At 51.9% G+C, this 19,138-nt stretch overlaps 1 protein-coding gene across 1 annotated transcript; it reads right to left on the reverse strand.

Moving 5' to 3' along the window:
- Positions 1-16,755: 16,755 nt before the first annotated feature.
- On the reverse strand, positions 16,756-17,438 carry LOC120702689 (histone H3.2-like). Its single transcript, XM_039986589.1, has one exon. It carries the CDS (start codon positions 17,372-17,374, stop codon positions 16,964-16,966), a length of 411 nt encoding a protein of 136 aa, XP_039842523.1. The 5' UTR covers positions 17,375-17,438; the 3' UTR covers positions 16,756-16,963.
- Positions 17,439-19,138: the final 1,700 nt, after the last annotated feature.

A 19,138-nucleotide genomic window follows, 5' to 3' on the forward strand; every position in this document is an offset into this window, starting at 1 on the left:
ACTTTTTACAGAAGAAGATCCAGACTTCGTGCCAGACGACGCCGAGTAGGGTTACCGTTCTACACCCAACCTTGCCTGTGGAACCGGCCCTGTTGAGATGCCTCCGCTGTCGTAGTACTCTGAGCCCGTAGTAGACCCTATGTGGTTTGCAGTCTGGTGTTATGTCGTAGCCTGGTTAATTATTATTATCATATGTATCGAGTGTCCGCCAAGGTTTGTAAGGTTTTGAACCATCTGATGTAATAAATGTGGCATCAGCCTCCTGGGACTGATGTTTTGTATCACATTTTAGTCTTCTCTTATGAGGGGACGCTTCAGGTGGTATCAGAGCCGTAGGTTGGCCGTAGGACGTGACCCTAGGAGCGAAACCCATTTTCAGGACCTTTCACCTTAGGACTTTTCGATCCTTAATCCTTTCCTCACACAAATACTTACCCTTGGTCACATAGGGTCAACTACGGGCTCAGAGTACTGCGATAGCGGAGGCATCTCAACAGGGACGGTTCCACAGGCAAGGTTGGGTGTAGAACGGTAACCCTACTCGGCGTCGTCTGGCACGAAGTCTGGATCTTCTTCTGTAAAAAGTAAGAGTGGGGTGAGTACAAACGTACTCAGCAAGTCCAAACACACCCACGGAGGGGGGGTTTATATCAGAATAATATGCATTGGTAAAGCAAGGATAAGGTTACGGTTTAATTTGCGGAAAAACGATATTTCATGCAGGGGTTTATTTTAAAGAGAGCCTTTATGAAAATCAATTTCAGAAGTAGCACGGAGTTTCCAAATTTTAAACTGCTACCGGACTCCCCGTCCGCCGTAGCACACGGCACCACTGCCGGAACCAATTCCCAAAACAACTCACACCAGCCCATCCCAAGGAAACACTAGTTATGTGACCACACCATAACTCGCCCAATACCGTGGGCACGGACTATTCGAATAGATTCTTAACTCTGCAGAGGTGTGCAATTTTACCCACAAGTAGGATACCACAACTCGAACACCGTCGTGTCGGTGTAGATCCCAACATAGCCATTACCCACCATAGCTAAGCCTGACTAGCCATCACGGGATGCACCAAGGGGTCATTGACCGTTCACTTAGGTATAACCGGGCATAAGTCACTCGAGGCTTATCCCTTCTCCTTAGACACCCGTTGCTCTCAGCTCTCCTGATGGCTATCACACCAACTAGTGGGATTTATGCTACGCCGTTGCCCATTCAACGGTCGAGTGGTTTGCACGATAGTGGAGTTAGGTGAGATGACACACCAACTCGGTCCTTAGACGCGACAAGATGGATATCTCCCTTCTTTGCCTTGCCACACAGGCATAAGCACACCAATCGGCAAATCGCACAGAAATGCCGTCCATCTCGCCCATACTCATCTTTCGAAAATCCACATTTTTTTTCCCTTCCCACACGCACACATTTTCTTTATAAATCAAATAGTATTATGAGTAAAGTCCTAAGCATTCTAATATCGATTAACGTCCAAACAAAATCAGACATTAATCTAGGTGGTCAAGGAATGGTCATCACAAATCAAGGGGGTGGCTATCCAACCGTGTTTTCATGCAAGTAAAACATATACAGTTTATAAAACAGGCCATTGGGTTGTGTTTATAAAAACTAGGACAGAAACATGCATCAAAGGATGGGATTGAACTTGCCGTCTTCGAAGCCTTCGGGGAAGTCCTGTCCTTCGGGCTCGGGGTCGCGGAACTGATCCTCGTTCTCCTGCTCACAGTACTGCTCGTTGACGGGCTCTCCTTCGTTCACTCCGCGGTCTACAGCACACATAACAAGCATCCAATCAAAACAAGATCTAACGTTGAGCTCGAATCGGAATCACATAAAATATGGAGATAGAAGTGGCATTTTTGAGTGTCTCCCTAATGGCATGGACAAGATTTGGTTATGAGTGGCGTGGTAAAAGTTTCGGGTTAATTAGAGCTCGTTTGGTACATAAAATGATAGGTTTTATAAAGGTTCGTGGGTTGGTTAAGGGGCCAGGGGCCTGGTTGCAAATAATCTTAAGTAGGCAGGGATCTGTTTGTAATTTTTTGAAAGCTTTTGGGTTATTCTGGAGAGGTCAGGGGTATATTTGAGGTTAAGTTATACTGGAAGAGGGTTTATTTGCAAATATACTAAAGGTGGGGGTGTTTCTGCAAAAAGGCAAAAGAGTGGAATGTTTCTTTAAGAAATAAAGGAAAAGGGGAGGGGTTTTTGGCATAATCGCCATCCCCTTCCTCCCTCCCACGCTGGGAAACAGGGGAGGCGCGTCGGCTCGCCGGCGGCGGCCCGATTCGGGCGCGCTGAACTTGGGCGGCGGCCGGGGGTGAGGGGAAAGGGGAGGGGTGACGCCCTGGAGGGGATCCCGGCCTCACCTCGGGCTAGGATGGCGCGCAGAGGCGGGGCGGCGTGGGTCGGCGGCGGCGGCGCTGCAGGTTAGGAGAGGGGGCTAGGGCCGGCGGGTGGGGTTGTGGAGCTGGCCGGGGAGCTCGGGGCCCCTTTTATAGGAGAAAAGAGGCGGTGGGGTAGGGTGAGCCGGTGGCGGCCGGTAGGTGCGTCCGGCGAGCGGGGCGGGGCGGAGTTATGGCGCTCCGGCCATTCTTGCGTGTCACGGAGCAGCGGGTGCGTCGAGGGCGGGCCGATGCGATGGCTCGGCAGCGGCACAGGCGAGCACAGGGCGGCGCTGTGCGGGGCAGCGGCGGGCGGCGCGCGGCGCGGCCAGGCGTGCACGTGGGCTCGGCGGAGCTCACGTCGCTGCGGCCTGACACGTTCGCCCACAACCCTGTGCTCCGTGCGCGCGTGCGCGCAAGCGGGGCGGGACGCAGCGGGGTGGCGCAGGCGGCGAGGCGGTGGTGCGCGGGAGCGGCAGGCTGGCAGCGGCGGGTGTCACGGCGGCGCTCCGGGCACGCGGTCCGCGTGCGCGGACTGGCTCGGCGGGGCGCGCGGCGTGTCGTGGCGCGGGCGGGTGGCGCGCGAGCGGGCGGCCGCGTCGTGGCGGCGTCGCGGGCCGGGGGTGGTGCGCGGGCCGGGAGCGCGCGCGGGCGAGCGGGCGGTGGCGTGGCGCGGCGCGTGCCACGGCTCGGGGCACTGGGCGCAGAGAGCGCGTACGCGCGCGGTCGGGCCGAGCGCCGTGCGTGCGCGCACGTGGGCAGGCCGAGCGGCGTGGACGCTGGGCAGGTCGGGGGCACGGGTGCACGGGCGGCTGCGGGGCGTGGCCGGCGCGTGCGGGAGGGAGGTGAGGCGTGCGCAGGGCAGGCGGGCCGGGCTGGGAGGAAGGGCGTGAGGGGTGGCGCGACGGGGAAGAAAGAGAGGAAGGAGGGAAGGGAGGGAAGAAAAGAAAGAAAAGGAAAAAGGGTGAAGGGAAAAAGGAAAAGAAAATAGAAAAAGAAAAAAAATGGGAAAAAGGGGGAGAGAGAGAGAAAAAAGGAGGAGGGGGCGGTGCTCGCCAGCGGCGACCGCGGGCGTGGTCGGCCACGCGTGGCGTGCGGCCGCGGGAGGTGGGGCACGCGGTCGGAGGGGAGAGAGGAAAAAGGAGGGGGCGGGATTCGCGGCGTCCGGTCGCGGCGCATCGCGTCGGATAGAAAAAAAATGGATGGGACGCGAAATGAAGTCGGGTGTCGGGTTGTTCGGGGGAGGTTCTGGGGATTAGGGTTCAGGGTTTAAGGGAAGTCGAGCTCAACGAAAAACAACTTAGCGCATGATTTGTTTAGTGAATTTTCAGGATGTCACAAACCTACCCCACTTAAAATGAATATCGTCCTCGAGATTCGGCTGGTTCCTAAACAGGTGGGGAAACTCCTTCTTCAGAGCGTCTTCTCGTTCCCACGTCGCTTCTTCTACTCCGTGTCTGCTCCACTGGACTCTGCATATCCGTACTTCAGTGTTTTTGGTCCTTCTGGTGACCGTGTCGAGAATCTTGACCGGTACTTCTTGATATCGTAGGTCTGGCTGTAGATCTATCGTTTCTACTGGCACGTGTTCTGCCTCAGGTACTCTCAAACATCTTCTTAGCTGTGAGACATGGAACACTGGATGTATATCTGACATTTCTTCTGGCAGTTCCAAACAGTATGCTACTGCTCCAACTTTCTTCAGAACTCGGTACGGTCCAATGTACCGAGGGGCTAATTTTCCTTGTACCTGAAATCTTCGGGTTCCTCGAATGGGTGATACCTTGAGATACACAAAATCCCCTGGACTGAAACTTATTTCCCGCCTTTTCTTGTCAGCGTAACTCTTCTGTCGGGACTGGGCTGCTTTCAGCTTCTCTCTGATCTCGGCTACTCTTTCTTCTGCTTCCTTTATGAGGGCGGGCCCGACTAAAGCACGTTCTCCAACTTCTGACCACATCAGAGGGGTCCTGCATTTCCTTCCGTAGAGAGCCTCGAACGGTGACATGCCCAAGCTTGCTTGATACCCGTTGTTGTATGGGAACTCGGCATAGGGTAAACTCTGTTCCCAATCTTTGCCGTAGGTGAGAACACATGCTCTCAACATATCTTCCATAATCTGATTCACCCTTTCTGTCTGACCATCTGTCTGCGGGTGATAAGCGGAACTAACGTCTAGCTTGGTGCCCATAGCTTTATGCAAGCTTTTCCAAAATCTAGAGGTCAACTGGGTCCCTCTATCTGAAACAATCCGACTGGGCACACCATGCAACTTCACTATATTTTCCACGTAAAGCTTGGCTAGCTTCTCTCCGCCGTAGTTGGTACGTACGGGTATGAAGTGAGCCGCTTTAGTGAGTCGGTCCACTATTACCCATATGGAATCGTGTCCTTTCTGGGTTCTGGGCAGACCTACCACAAAATCCATCCCTATTTCATCCCATTTCCAAACCGGAATGGGTAGGGGCTGCAACAATCCTGCCGGCTTCTGGTGTTCAGCTTTGATTCTCTGGCAAGTATCGCAATGGGCGACAAATCGTGCAATATCTGCCTTCATCCCATTCCACCAATATTTCTGTTTTAAGTCCATATACATCTTGGTGGATCCTGGGTGAATAGAGTAGGCTGAGTTGTGGGCTTCATCCATGATTATTTGCCTGAAATCTCCCTTCTGGGGCACACAAATTCTATCTTTGTACCACAATGTTCCCCTATTATCCACTCTAAAGTCTGGTGCCTTATTTTCTCCGGTTTGCTTCCGGATTTCCATCAGTCCCTTGTCCGCTCTCTGGGCTTTCCTGATTCGTTCTTCTAGAGTGGATTGAACGTTCAGCACTTGGCTGGAACCTCGAGGGACAATGTGCACATTTAATCGTGCCATTTCCTCTCGTAAATGGTCATTCTTGGGCCCGTAGGATTTCCGACTTAGTGCATCGGCTACTACATTGGCTTTACCTGGGTGATAATGAATTTCCAAATTATAATCTTTGACTAATTCCAGCCATCTTCTCTGCCTCAGGTTTAGGTCTGGTTGGGTGAAGATATACTTCAGACTTTTATGATCGGTAAAGATTTCGCACTTATTTCCAATCAAATAGTGCCTCCAGATCTTGAGTGCATGCACTACGGCTGCAAGCTCCAAATCATGAGTCGGGTAATTTTGCTCATGGGTCCTGAGTTGACGGGAAGCATATGCAACGACTATCCCATCTTGCATCAGTACACCACCCAATCCTTGTCGGGACGCATCACAATAGATGACAAAATCCCGATGAATATCCGGCAGGGTTAGCACTGGGGCTGTCGTCAATCTTCGCTTCAACTCTTGGAAGCTCCTTTCACACGACTCCGTCCAGGTGAACTTCTTTTCTTTCTTGAGCAGCTCTGTCATGGGCCGGGCTATCTTAGAAAATCCCTCAATGAATCTCCGATAATACCCAGCTAATCCGAGAAAACTTCTGATCTCACTGACATTAGTTGGTTGCTGCCAATTGGAGACTGCTTCAACCTTCTCGGGATCCACTGCTACTCCTTCCGCGGTCAAGATATGACCAAGGAAAGCTACTTTCTCCAGCCAGAACTCACACTTGCTGAATTTGGCGTATAGCCTGTGCATTCTTAACTTCTCCAGAACTACTCTCAGGTGTTGCTCGTGCTCCTGAATACTCTTTGAGTAAATAAGTATGTCGTCAATGAAGACTACGACAAACTTATCTAGCTCGTCCATAAACACTTTGTTCATGAGGTTCATGAAATAGGCAGGTGCATTTGTCAGTCCAAAAGACATCACCGTAAACTCAAACTGACCATACCGGGTGACAAATGCTGTCTTCGGGATATCACTCTTCCTGATCTTGAGCTGAAAGTAGCCGGACCTCAGGTCAATCTTGGAGAAGTACCTGGCTCCTTTTAACTGGTCAAAAAGGTCATCGATTCTGGGTAGGGGATACTTGTTTTTGATAGTGACTTCGTTTAGTGCCCGGTAGTCTACACATAACCTCATACTTCCGTCCTTCTTTTTGACAAATAGAACCGGGGCTCCCCAAGGCGACGAACTTGGCCTGATGAAGCCAATCCGTTGCAACTCCTCTAGTTGTTTCTTTAACTCTGCCAACTCAGAGGCTGCCATCCTATAGGGTCTTTTGGCTATGGGGGCGGTTCCAGGAACAAGATCAATAACAAATTCTATGTCCCTATCTGGTGGCATACCGGGAAGTTCTTCGGGAAAGACATCGGGGTACTCATTCACTACTGGGACTTCTTCCAAGGACTTGGCTTCCATGCTGAATACCATCGGGTTTGCTCCACTTTCCCGGGTACGACAGGTCACTCGGACTCCCTCTGGGTTTGTTAGATGTACTACCTTGTCCGTACAACCTATGAGGCCATTATGTTTGCTTAACCAGTCCATTCCGAGGATCACATCTATACCTTCTGACTTAAGTACTACTAGGTCTGCTAGAAACTCTACCCTACTTAAATTGATCCTTACCCGTAGACAGCCCAATTGACACCTGATGTCTCCTCCGGGCGTCCGGGTTAATAGGGGTGTTTTTAGTAGTACTGTAGGTATTTTATGTTTCTCCACAAAACTCGAAGATATAAATGAGTGTGATGCTCCAGAATCGAACAGTACTGTTGCAAGAGTTGAGCTGACAAGGTACTCACCGAGTACAACGCCCTGAGCTCCTTGAGCTTCCTGCGCGTCGATGTGGTTGACGCGGGCTCGTCCAAAAGTCTGCTGGGGTTGCCTCTGCTGGTTGCTGTTGTTGTTGGTGTTGCCACGGAGGGGCACTCGGTTGGCTCCGGTCAACACTGGCTTGGGTCCGTTCACGGTGTTGGAGAAAGCTGAAGTGGCTGGCTTGTTCTTGGCATAAGGGCAGTCGGCGATGAAATGCCCTGTCTCTCGGCAGTTGAAACAGGCCCTGACATTGCTGTTGCTGTTGGTGACTTGGCTCGCATTACTCTGTGGGGCCCTCATGGTGTTCTGGCTTCTGAGCTGTGTGTTAGGGGCCCGTGGTCCTGTCACTTGAGACTGAGTTTTGTACTGCATTGGGGCTTGGGACCTTGGTGTGTTGTAGCTGAGACTTCTGGTCTTCTGAAAACGATCCTGCTGACGAGACTTACTCTCCAGAAACTTGCGCTTGTTCTCTTTCCTTTCATCAATCTTAGCCTTCTCGGTGAGGATTGCCTTGTTCATCAAGGTGTTGAAATCAGGATAGATCTGAGGGGTGAGCAGGGTCCTGAGTTCTGGGTTTAGTCCCTTCTTGAACATATCCTGCTTCTTCTCATCGTCGTTCACTTCTTCCGGTGCATAGCGAGCCAATTCCATAAACTGGTGGGTATACTCCTCCACAAACATACTTCCTTGCTGAAGTGCACGGAACTCATCTGCCTTACGCTTCATGGTTGCCGAGGGGATGTGATAACGGCGGAACTCCCTCACGAATTCATTCCAGGTGATGGTGGTGGCATCTCTGGCAGCAGCGCAGTAATTTTCCCACCAGGCTAAAGCAGTCCCGGTGAGTTGATGTGCTGCCAAGAGAACTTTATCTCGATCCTGGCACCCAAATGGCTCGAGTTTCCTCTGGATCACGCGGAGCCAGTCATCTGCGTCCAAGGGGTTGCTGGATCCGGCAAAAGTAGGTGGCTTAGCCCTCAGAAAAGCTGTAAGCTTGTCGTTGAAGGTCTGCTCTCGTGGCTGCCTGTTTATTAGAGCATTGGCCAGTGTCTCCAGTATGAGAGTCTGGTTATGGATCACTTGTGCTAGGTCCACGAAGGGTGGTGGTGGTGGTAGCTGTGCATCATGATTTTCTCCTCTGCCCTGACTCACTTCTTGTTCTTTCTGAGGATGGTTTTGCCCGTTAAGGCGTGCTCCTGCATCAGCAGCTGCAGGGTCCCTGACACGGGAGGCCCTCGTGACGCTTCGAGAAACCATCTGCAGATTGGGTAGGGTTTTGTGAGATTGAGATTAGGTGATGTTTAAGTTGTTTAATTCGTATTTTTGAAAAGGCAGAATTAACCTTCTGCCGAAAGGCACACACACAACAAGCACACAACAAGGCAAACAAGCAACCTTCAATAAAGCGAGGCAGGGTACAACACGGAACAAGACTAGAACGCGTACTACACGTCCGGGTACAGGTTCAAACTAGGAATACAACTTAAACTGGAAGGACTAGAAGGGTACAACGACAGGGTGGGGTTGGACACTCTACTCGCGGGACGAGTCTTCTTCTGGGGTGGTACGTGCTTCCGGGGAAACAAACGGCTCGTCGTCCTCCGGGTCCCCGTTCTCCTGGGGCTGAGCAGCAACTTCTCTTTCTCTGACAGCAGTAGACCCTTCGGGGTTCTCGGGTGGAGCTCGAGGGCTTCCAAAGAGCGTTCCCCATCCTATGACGGGTGTCCCAAGTAGAACATGGTCTTCTCCGATGGCCGGAACTGGGGTCCCACTCCTGGTCCATTCTTGCATGCGCCGGTCTCGGGCCTGTCTGAGGCTCTCCTGTGCCACTGCTTCACTGCTGATCGCGGCTGCGGCTCTTGCCTCGGCTTGGGCTGCTCGGACCTGTTGGAGCCTCACCGCGAGTTCAGCTTGCTCGGCACGATTGGTCTGCTCCCTCAGCAGGTGGGCCTGCTCATCGAAGAGTTGGTCCAAAGCGGCCAGATAGTTAGCCATTTGGTACAAAGGGTCTACTTCATGGCGGCGCCGTTCCAGGCTTCTCATGCGGGCTTCCCAAACAGGGGTCCTGATGGCCGGCGGAAAGAACCTCATTGGCGTGGGTGCTAGGTGTTCTTCGAAAATCCGGCATAGGTACCGAAGTGCCTTTCTGACAGCCAAGGGATAGGTGTCTTGGTGCCTGAATCCCGTAGCGGTCACTCGCCACGACTGGATGTTGGGGTGGCGTTCACTTCTGGCGATGACAAGGATCACCCTGCAGCGGAGAGTGCCATGATGCTCGTACTCTCTGCTGTAGTACCTTGGGCGTTCCGTAACGCCAAGGCTTTCCAGGGCGTTGATCAATAGGCTGGGGAAGCCAGGTGCAGCTTGGCAATCGCCCTGGGTCCATCCTTCCTCAGCCATCTGAAAACAAAGATAGAGTGAAGATCTTGCACGAATATTTGCGGTACACAAAGGGGTAGATGGTTTTTATTTATGGCATCATGGTGGGGTACAACTTCATGGGTACATGATTATTTGAGCAAGGGTTCTAGCTTAGAGACTACTCCTATCATGGGGATTCTTCCTCAATTCTAAAGGAGCGCTTCTTCAGTGGGAGGTGCTGATCCATCACATCATCCTCGGTCTGAGTTCCTTTATCCCAGTGGGTTTCTTCGGGTTCTTCTTCTTCAGTCTGAGCGCCAACGTCCCAATGGGTTTCCATGGGTTCTTCCTCTTCTTCGTCTTCCTCTATCCATCCACCTATTCCCCAGCGAGCCTCGTATCTCTGCAACTGAGCCTGGAGAGCGGCTAGCGAGTTCTCGGCGCGTGTGGCTCTTGCCCGCTGTTCTTCCAGTTCTTCCTCTTTTTCATCCATTTGGACCTGGAGGGCGGCTAGGGAATACTCGGCATGGAAAGTCCTCGCCCGTTGTTGCTCCATCTCCTGGGTTGCTTTTTCTGCTCTGTGGACCTGCTGCTTCAGTTGTGCTGCTTGCTCACGATAGAGCTCATCCAGGCCGGTGAGATAGATGGATAAGTGAGAGACCGTGTCTTCTAGGTCTTCTTCTTCTCTTCCAAGTCCTCTCATCCTGGCAATCCATGTGCGTCCTCTTCCTTCAGTCGGCGGGAAAAATCCCATAGGAGTCCGCTGAAGGTGATGCTTGTAGATCACTCGGAGCCGTCGCAGGGCTTTACGGGCGGCTTTCCGATAGGTATCCGGGAAGCGGAAACCAGTGGTGGAGATGAACCAAGGGTCCACATCAGGGTAGCGGGTGCTTCTTGCTATGAAGATCATCAGGTCACACCGAAGAGTACCCTTGGAGTCGTACTCCCGATAGAGAAACTCTGGCGGATCCACAACTCCAATGCGTTCCAGGCTGAGTATCAACAGCTTAGGAAGGCCGGGCTCTGCGAAACAGATTCCGCCGATCCATCCATTGTCAGCCATCTGGAACAGGGCAAGAACCAAGGGTAAGTATTTGTGTGAGGAAAGGATTAAGGATCGAAAAGTCCTAAGGTGAAAGGTCCTGAAAATGGGTTTCGCTCCTAGGGTCACGTCCTACGGCCAACCTACGGCTCTGATACCACATGAAGCGTCCCCTCATAAGAGAAGACTAAAATGTGATACAAAACATCAGTCCCAGGAGGCTGATGCCACATTTATTACATCAGATGGTTCAAAACCTTACAAACCTTGGCGGACACTCGATACATATGATAATAATAATTAACCAGGCTACGACATAACACCAGACTGCAAACCACATAGGGTCTACTACGGGCTCAGAGTACTGCGACAGCGGAGGCATCTCAACAGGGCCGGTTCCACAGGCAAGGTTGGGTGTAGAACGGTAACCCTACTCGGCGTCGTCTGGCACGAAGTCTGGATCTTCTTCTGTAAAAAGTAAGAGTGGGGTGAGTACAAACGTACTCAGCAAGTCCAAACACACCCACGGAGGGGGGGTTTATATCAGAATAATATGCATTGGTAAAGCAAGGATAAGGTTACGGTTTAATTTGCGGAAAAATGATATTTCATGCAGGGGTTTATTTTAAAGAGAGCCTTTATGAAAATCAATTTCAGAAGTAGCACGGAGTTTCCAAATTTTAAACTGCTACCGGACTCCCCGTCCGCCGTAGCACACGGCACCACTGCCGGAACCAATTCCCAAAACAACTCACACCAGCCCATCCCAAGGAAACACTAGTTATGTGACCACACCATAACTCGCCCAATACCGTGGGCACGGACTATTCGAATAGATTCTTAACTCTGCAGAGGTGTGCAATTTTACCCACAAGTAGGATACCACAACTCGAACACCGTCGTGTCGGTGTAGATCCCAACATAGCCATTACCCACCATAGCTAAGCCTGACTAGCCATCACGGGATGCACCAAGGGGTCATTGACCGTTCACTTAGGTATAACCGGGCATAAGTCACTCGAGGCTTATCCCTTCTCCTTAGACACCCGTTGCTCTCAGCTCTCCTGATGGCTATCACACCAACTAGTGGGATTTATGCTACGCCGTTGCCCATTCAACGGTCGAGTGGTTTGCACGATAGTGGAGTTAGGTGAGATGACACACCAACTCGGTCCTTAGACGCGACAAGATGGATATCTCCCTTCTTTGCCTTGCCACACAGGCATAAGCACACCAATCGGCAAATCGCACAGAAATGCCGTCCATCTCGCCCATACTCATCTTTCGAAAATCCACATTTTTTTTCCCTTCCCACACGCACACATTTTCTTTATAAATCAAATAGTATTATGAGTAAAGTCCTAAGCATTCTAATATCGATTAACGTCCAAACAAAATCAGACATTAATCTAGGTGGTCAAGGAATGGTCATCACAAATCAAGGGGGTGGCTATCCAACCGTGTTTTCATGCAAGTAAAACATATACAGTTTATAAAACAGGCCATTGGGTTGTGTTTATAAAAACTAGGACAGAAACATGCATCAAAGGATGGGATTGAACTTGCCGTCTTCGAAGCCTTCGGGGAAGTCCTGTCCTTCGGGCTCGGGGTCGCGGAACTGATCCTCGTTCTCCTGCTCACAGTACTGCTCGTTGACGGGCTCTCCTTCGTTCACTCCGCGGTCTACAGCACACATAACAAGCATCCAATCAAAACAAGATCTAACGTTGAGCTCGAATCGGAATCACATAAAATATGGAGATAGAAGTGGCATTTTTTAGTGTCTCCCTAATGGCATGGCCAAGATTTGATTATGAGTGGCGTGGTAAAAGTTTCGGGTTAATTAGAGCTCGTTTGGTACATAAAATGATAGGTTTTATAAAGGTTCGTGGGTTGGTTAAGGGGCCAGGGGCCTGGTTGCAAATAATCTTAAGTAGGCAGGGATCTGTTTGTAATTTTTTGAAAGCTTTTGGGTTATTCTGGAGAGGTCAGGGGTATATTTGAGGTTAAGTTATACTGGAAGAGGGTTTATTTGCAAATATACTAAAGGTGGGGGTGTTTCTGCAAAAAGGCAAAAGAGTGGAATGTTTCTTTAAGAAATAAAGGAAAAGGGGAGGGGTTTTTGGCATAATCGCCATCCCCTTCCTCCCTCCCACGCTGGGAAACAGGGGAGGCGCGTCGGCTCGCCGGCGGCGGCCCGATTCGGGCGCGCTGAACTTGGGCGGCGGCCGGGGGTGAGGGGAAAGGGGAGGGGTGACGCCCTGGAGGGGATCCCGGCCTCACCTCGGGCTAGGATGGCGCGCAGAGGCGGGGCGGCGTGGGTCGGCGGCGGCGGGCGGGAATGGCTGCGGCGGCGGCGCTGCAGGTTAGGAGAGGGGGCTAGGGCCGGCGGGTGGGGTTGTGGAGCTGGCCGGGGAGCTCGGGGCCCCTTTTATAGGAGAAAAGAGGCGGTGGGGGTAGGGTGAGCCGGTGGCGGCCGGTAGGTGCGTCCGGCGAGCGGGGCGGGGCGGAGTTATGGCGCTCCGGCCATTCTTGCGCGTCGCGGAGCAGCGGGTGCGTCGAGGGCGGGCCGATGCGACGGCTCGGCAGCGGCACAGGCGAGCACAGGGCGGCGCTGTGCGGGGCAGCGGCGGGCGGCGCGCGGCGCGGCCAGGCGTGCACGTGGGCTCGGCGGAGCTCACGTCGCTGCGGCCTGACACGTTCGCCCACAACCCTGTGCTCCGTGCGTGCGTGCGCGCAAGCGGGGCGGGACGCAGCGGGGTGGCGCAGGCGGCGAGGCGGTGGTGCGCGGGAGCGGCAGGCTGGCAGCGGCGGGTGTCACGGCGGCGCTCCGGGCACGCGGTCCGCGTGCGCGGACTGGCTCGGCGGGGCGCGCGGCGTGTCGTGGCGCGGGCGGGTGGCGCGCGAGCGAGCGGCCGCGTCGTGGCGGCGTCGCGGGCCGGGGGTGGTGCGCGGGCTGGGAGCGCGCGCGGGCGAGCGGGCGGTGGCGTGGCGCGGCGCGTGCCACGGCTCGGGGCACTGGGCGCAGAGAGCGCGTACGCGCGCGGTCGGGCCGAGCGCCGTGCGTGCGCGCACGTGGGCAGGCCGAGCGGCGTGGACGCTGGGCAGGTCGGGGGCACGGGCGCACGGGCGGCTGCGGGGCGTGGCCGGCGCGTGCGGGAGGGAGGTGAGGCGTGCGCAGGGCAGGCGGGCCGGGCTGGGAGGAAGGGCGTGAGGGGTGGCGCGACGGGGAAGAAAGAGAGGAAGGAGGGAAGGGAGGGAAGAAAAGAAAGAAAAGGAAAAAGGGTGAAGGGAAAAAGGAAAAGAAAATAGAAAAAGAAAAAAATGGGAAAAAGGGGGAGAGAGAGAGAAAAAAGGAGGAGGGGGCGGTGCTCGCCAGCGGCGACCGCGGGCGTGGTCGGCCACGCGTGGCGTGCGGCCGCGGGAGGTGGGGCACGTGGTCGGAGGGGAGAGAGGAAAAAGGAGGGGGCGGGATTCGCGGCGTCCGGTCGCGGCGCATCGCGTCGGATAGAAAAAAAATGGATGGGACGCGAAATGAAGTCGGGTGTCGGGTTGTTCGGGGGAGGTTCTGGGGATTAGGGTTCAGGGTTTAAGGGAAGTCGAGCTCAACGAAAAACAACTTAGCGCATGATTTGTTTAGTGAATTTTCAGGATGTCACAACAGGTCGACAATGCTGGAATGATTCAGCACACTGGGGAAAGCACCAGAACACCCTTTTGTAAAACATGTTTGTACACTCCATTGTGAGGAAGCATCATGTTTTCCGTGTGTACGAACCATGTAATCCCTGGATTGTATAGAGACATGCCCGTCAAGACTCTGGGCATCTTTGCATATGACTCAAGCCAATCTCCCCAGCAAAGAGCTGTAGCATGCTGTTTTGCACACCAAGCTTTCGAGTACTTCACCCGGTAAGAACACATGCCGAAAATTGACTCCATAAGCGAAGGAACGTATGTGTCGCTGTCCTTCCGAAAAATACCAAGAATGCGATGTGCTAGGTAACGTGCCGTGCACTGTGCGTGAACTTGCTTCGGTCTGGACGATGCACATGTGTGAGGCTGTCTGACTTTGGTGATTTTCCACTGACCCGTGCCCCTAACAATCCGTGCCCATACACCCCATAGGCACCCCTGCTTGCATAGCACATCGTACCGTACGCTCTTGTCCGAATGAACCACATTAAATGGACGATGATGACGCACTGCATAATCAGCTAAGAAAAACTGCAACTCTAGAAGTGAATTGAACTTCATGCCCTTGCGAATCTTTGGACTGTCACTATCAATTACAGACTCGCTTTCAAAGACATATAAGTCACAAATTGCTCTATGGATCCTACTAAGATCCTTATCATTTGAAACCGCCGGGACTTCAACATGGGCTAGCTTCATCATGCACAACTCTTCAGCGGTATAACTAAATCGTGCCTCAGCATTATTAACAGCTCGACCCATTGCCCCATCCCTACACTCCTCATCACCACTTATGTCCTCATGACTAGGGCTGGATCCGTCGCCATCATCATTTTACTGCTCTGCTTGGGGCGCCCTAGCATTACCCTCCGGTTCTTCTTCCCCAGTGGCTTCAGCATCGTCCTCATCATCACTACTATCGTATTCATTGTCCTCTGAATCTAAAGAAACATCATCATCCTCTCCAGCACCCCTCTCATCCTCCTCCTCGAAGGTACCACTGTCGAAATGATCGCAAGCAACGACCATATCATAGTCCGCAACAAATTCACTAGCACAAGTGAGATTTGGGACATCTTCTACAAGAGTTAACTCTTGAGTTATATTCTCAATACGAAATTGAACTTCATCTACTATCCCAACTGGTTCTTCTAATCTTGTTCTACGGGTTATTTCAACAACCACCTCTAAACAAACCACATTTGCACGAGCTACTATATCCTTATACTTTCTCCAATGCATCTCAGATTCCAATGTCATCAAAACATAATGTGCTCTAGTTTTACCACAATCAAATCTACCCCTTAGAGATATTTCATCAATTCCACATGAATGTTTGGAAACCACCCGGTCTACCAAATCCTTTAACAATGGAGGACTATCGAACAGTTCGATATCCTCTACCATATTCTCAAACTCTCCAGTTTTCTTAACCATACCACCATGAAAAACCCGAACTAATTCGTCCATCTAAAAAAAAATCGGAGTACCTTCATCACTTATACAACCCTTGGATCTTGAAACAATATTACAAGTATTACATCACATGAGCTTGCAACTTATCCTAAGAACAACTAGATGGATCTTTAACCAACCATGACAAAGATGATCCGATTTTTACGAACCTGACCGCAAATTTAATAAGCTCAACTCCAAGTATTTGTTTCTCTCTCAAAACTCTACTTGTCCTCATACTAGGATTTGGACCAGGTAGCAATGCTAATAGATGGCTATGGTAACACCAATCTAGATGAACTACACAAATAATTCTTAACGGTGCCTAGTATCCATTAGTGAAAGCCATATTACCATCCCCACTAATCAATCCTAGAAATCATATTAATCGATGCATGCACGTACTACCTCACGTCCAAATCGAGAGCAGAGTACCATCTACGCATCATCTAAAGCTCTAATCATGAGAAAAATATCAACTACGACATGATTTTTCAAATCCAAAACCCAACCCTAATCACCAAGAATCCCTAATATCTACAAATGTGCACGGATAAAGGAGGAAAAAATGGGAGCAATACCTTCGGGGAAGGGTGGGGAACGTTTCCCCCAACTCCCCCCCAAAAGGCCGGATTTGGGGGGATCTTGGGGGGGCGGCGGCCGGCGGCGACCCCTGGACGAGCTCTGGGCGGGGAGGCGTGAGGGAAAGAAAGGGAGAGTGGGGGGAGGAGGCCGGCGCGGGCACAGGACATTGGCCTTGTCGCGCCATCCCGCATGGCGCGACAGGCTTGTCGCGCCAGTGCATGTGGCGCGACAGGGAGGGCCACGTCATCGCCGTCGCGGCGCTGCGCTGGCTCGGGCCGCCAGTGTGGTCACACTGTCGCGCCACATGCACTGGCGCGATAGAGGCTATCTGTTGCGCCATGCGGCCTGGCGCGACCAAACGGGCTACCCGCTGCAAATAAAAACCAATACGGGTTAAACTTAAAATATTATTAAAAAAAGGTTAAAAATAAAAAAATTCCAGCTGGGCCGACTTCAAGATCGAGAAACGTTGGGAGCACCACCAGGATTTTCCTCAGGGAACAGAACAGAAGAACATACACACAGGCAGGTCAGAAGAAACCAAGCCAATGGTAAATTCAGAAACGCCCAATCAGCAGAAGGGAGGTGCGTGAGAGAGAATTGGCACCCAGTCTAGGAATTTCCCATTGATAACAACCAGAGGTTAACCTCATCTGGCAGGCACTACAAGCTACAGCATCCTCTCACTTGAACTAGCTACTAGCAGCATCCAGATCTAGGTCGTCACCGGCGACCAGCCTAGGCGCGCTCCCCGCGGATGCGGCGTGCGAGCTGGATGTCCTTGGGCATGATGGTGACGCGCTTGGCGTGGATGGCGCAGAGGTTGGTGTCCTCGAAGAGCCCGACGAGGTAGGCCTCCGCGGCCTCCTGCAGCGCGGCGACGGCCGAGGACTGGAACCGCAGGTCGGTCTTGAAGTCCTGCGCGATCTCGCGGACCAGGCGCTGGAAGGGAAGCTTGCGGATGAGCAGCTCCGTGCTCTTCTGGTACTTGCGGATCTCCCGGAGCGCGACGGTGCCCGGGCGGAAGCGGTGCGGCTTCTTCACGCCGCCGGTCGCCGGGGGCGACTTGCGCGCCGCCTTCGTCGCCAGCTGCTTCTGCGGCGCCTTGCCGCCGGTGGACTTGCGCGCCGTCTGCTTCGTGCGGGCCATCTCGCCGCCGGGGAGGATTGGAGGTTTGAACTGGAAACGCGGCGGGTGCTTGGTTTGCGGCGGGGAATTGGGGGCGAGACGAGGAAGGTATATAAATAGGAGGCGGGTGGATTTGCTGCTCGCGGCGCGGAAAATTTTTGTTTGGAATTTGGCTGGGCGCGGGGAGGACGTGGGGTGGGCGCCGTCGGATTGCGTTTGAACGGAGGGTAGAGATTCGATTTTGGAGGCGTCACGCGGATCGCGATCCGTGGGCGGTGGGCGCCAGCCATTGTCACGCCGCCAGCTGGCAGATCTTTTTGTTTTTTGAGAAAGAGCTGGCAGATCCTTTGCGTGGGAACTGAAGGCTCCTCTGCTACGGCCACTCTTGCGAGCTGCTATTGCAACTGCAAAAGAAAACAGCAGGACTCCAATTTTTGACACTATGGACGTTCCATGGCTATCGCATTACTTGTATTAAAAAATTGCTTTCGATACTCACGTTGTTACTCATAAGCATAGGGTACCAATGATTTACAAGAAATCCAAGCACAAGGGGCGCACAAAGTGAGAAAGAAGAGAACGGCAACGTCGTTGTACTAGCTAAACTTGAAGAAAATCAAGAGGAACCAAGCAACATACATGTGTCAAACTGTGATGCCGCGAACAAAGGAGACTTCACACCTCTTGGCTATGCACTCCAAACTCGAGGCTCCATGTGATGCTCTCTGTTGGAGGAAGCGATGGAGGAGGGAGAGCCACACGGAAAGGAAAACAAGGAGATCCAATAGAAGAGGTTATGGTCTGACAAACCCGGGGAGGATGCAATTAGAGAAGAACGGTTGAAACTTTGTAGGCTTATAGCTGGACGGGTTAATTTGTGTTCAGTTAAAAGTTATTTTAATAGTTTGAACATATGAATTCAAAAAAGGACAATGCGCCATCATTAGCGCATACAGCCATCAAGTTGTAGCCTATATGTCATGCCTTGCCTCCATGATCAAGCAGCTCAATTGGCAACATCTGTTGTACCTAACTGACATGTTTTGGCTACCTTTGTTGTAATCTATCTTGTCTTACGATAGATCTTAATAGAATTGAATTTTCTCGATATTCAAACTTCATTAGTGATACTCTGGATTCGAGTTAGAACTTAATTACTTCGCTGAATCACCTTTTTTCTTGAAATAAATGGATCACATTTTACTATTCAAGAAGTGATCCTTACCATGTGTGAGGCAAAACCTCGTAATTCCATAAAAATTGAAAGGCCCAAAGCATAATTACTAGTGAGCCAAAACTCAATTTACTTGTCAAACACGAGGCAAAAAATTTTATAAATTTGGGTCAATGTAGTGAAGCAATTGAATTTGGGCTAATATTTATATGGCCGAGTGTAACTTTACACGGTGCTTGTGTTAACAACTAATTATTTTTCAGCGGTAGATGATATATGCGTCGATTGCAACGCGTGCACTGTTGAGTTCTCAAATCTTGAGATCACCAGCTCGGTCTATTCGAGGCGTCTTATAACGAACGTGTGATGTGTGTGGGTATTTGCATTGAGTGTGTACTATATTTCACAAAATCAGCGTTTCAAAATCGAATTGCATCTCTAGGCAATTTTTCCAGCTGTTCTTGTGTTTAGCTGGAAATCTGCTTAGGCTTCCTGTCGAAAGACAGAGCATCAAATACATGGCGGTAGTACGATTCAAAAAAAAAATGGCGGTAGTAGGATAGGACCCGGGGCGAGAAAAGATGTGCTTTGCCAGCCCATAATCCCACACT

Source organism: Panicum virgatum, chromosome 4K (genome assembly GCF_016808335.1).
Source record: "Panicum virgatum strain AP13 chromosome 4K, P.virgatum_v5, whole genome shotgun sequence".
Lineage (NCBI taxonomy): Eukaryota > Viridiplantae > Streptophyta > Magnoliopsida > Poales > Poaceae > Panicum > Panicum virgatum.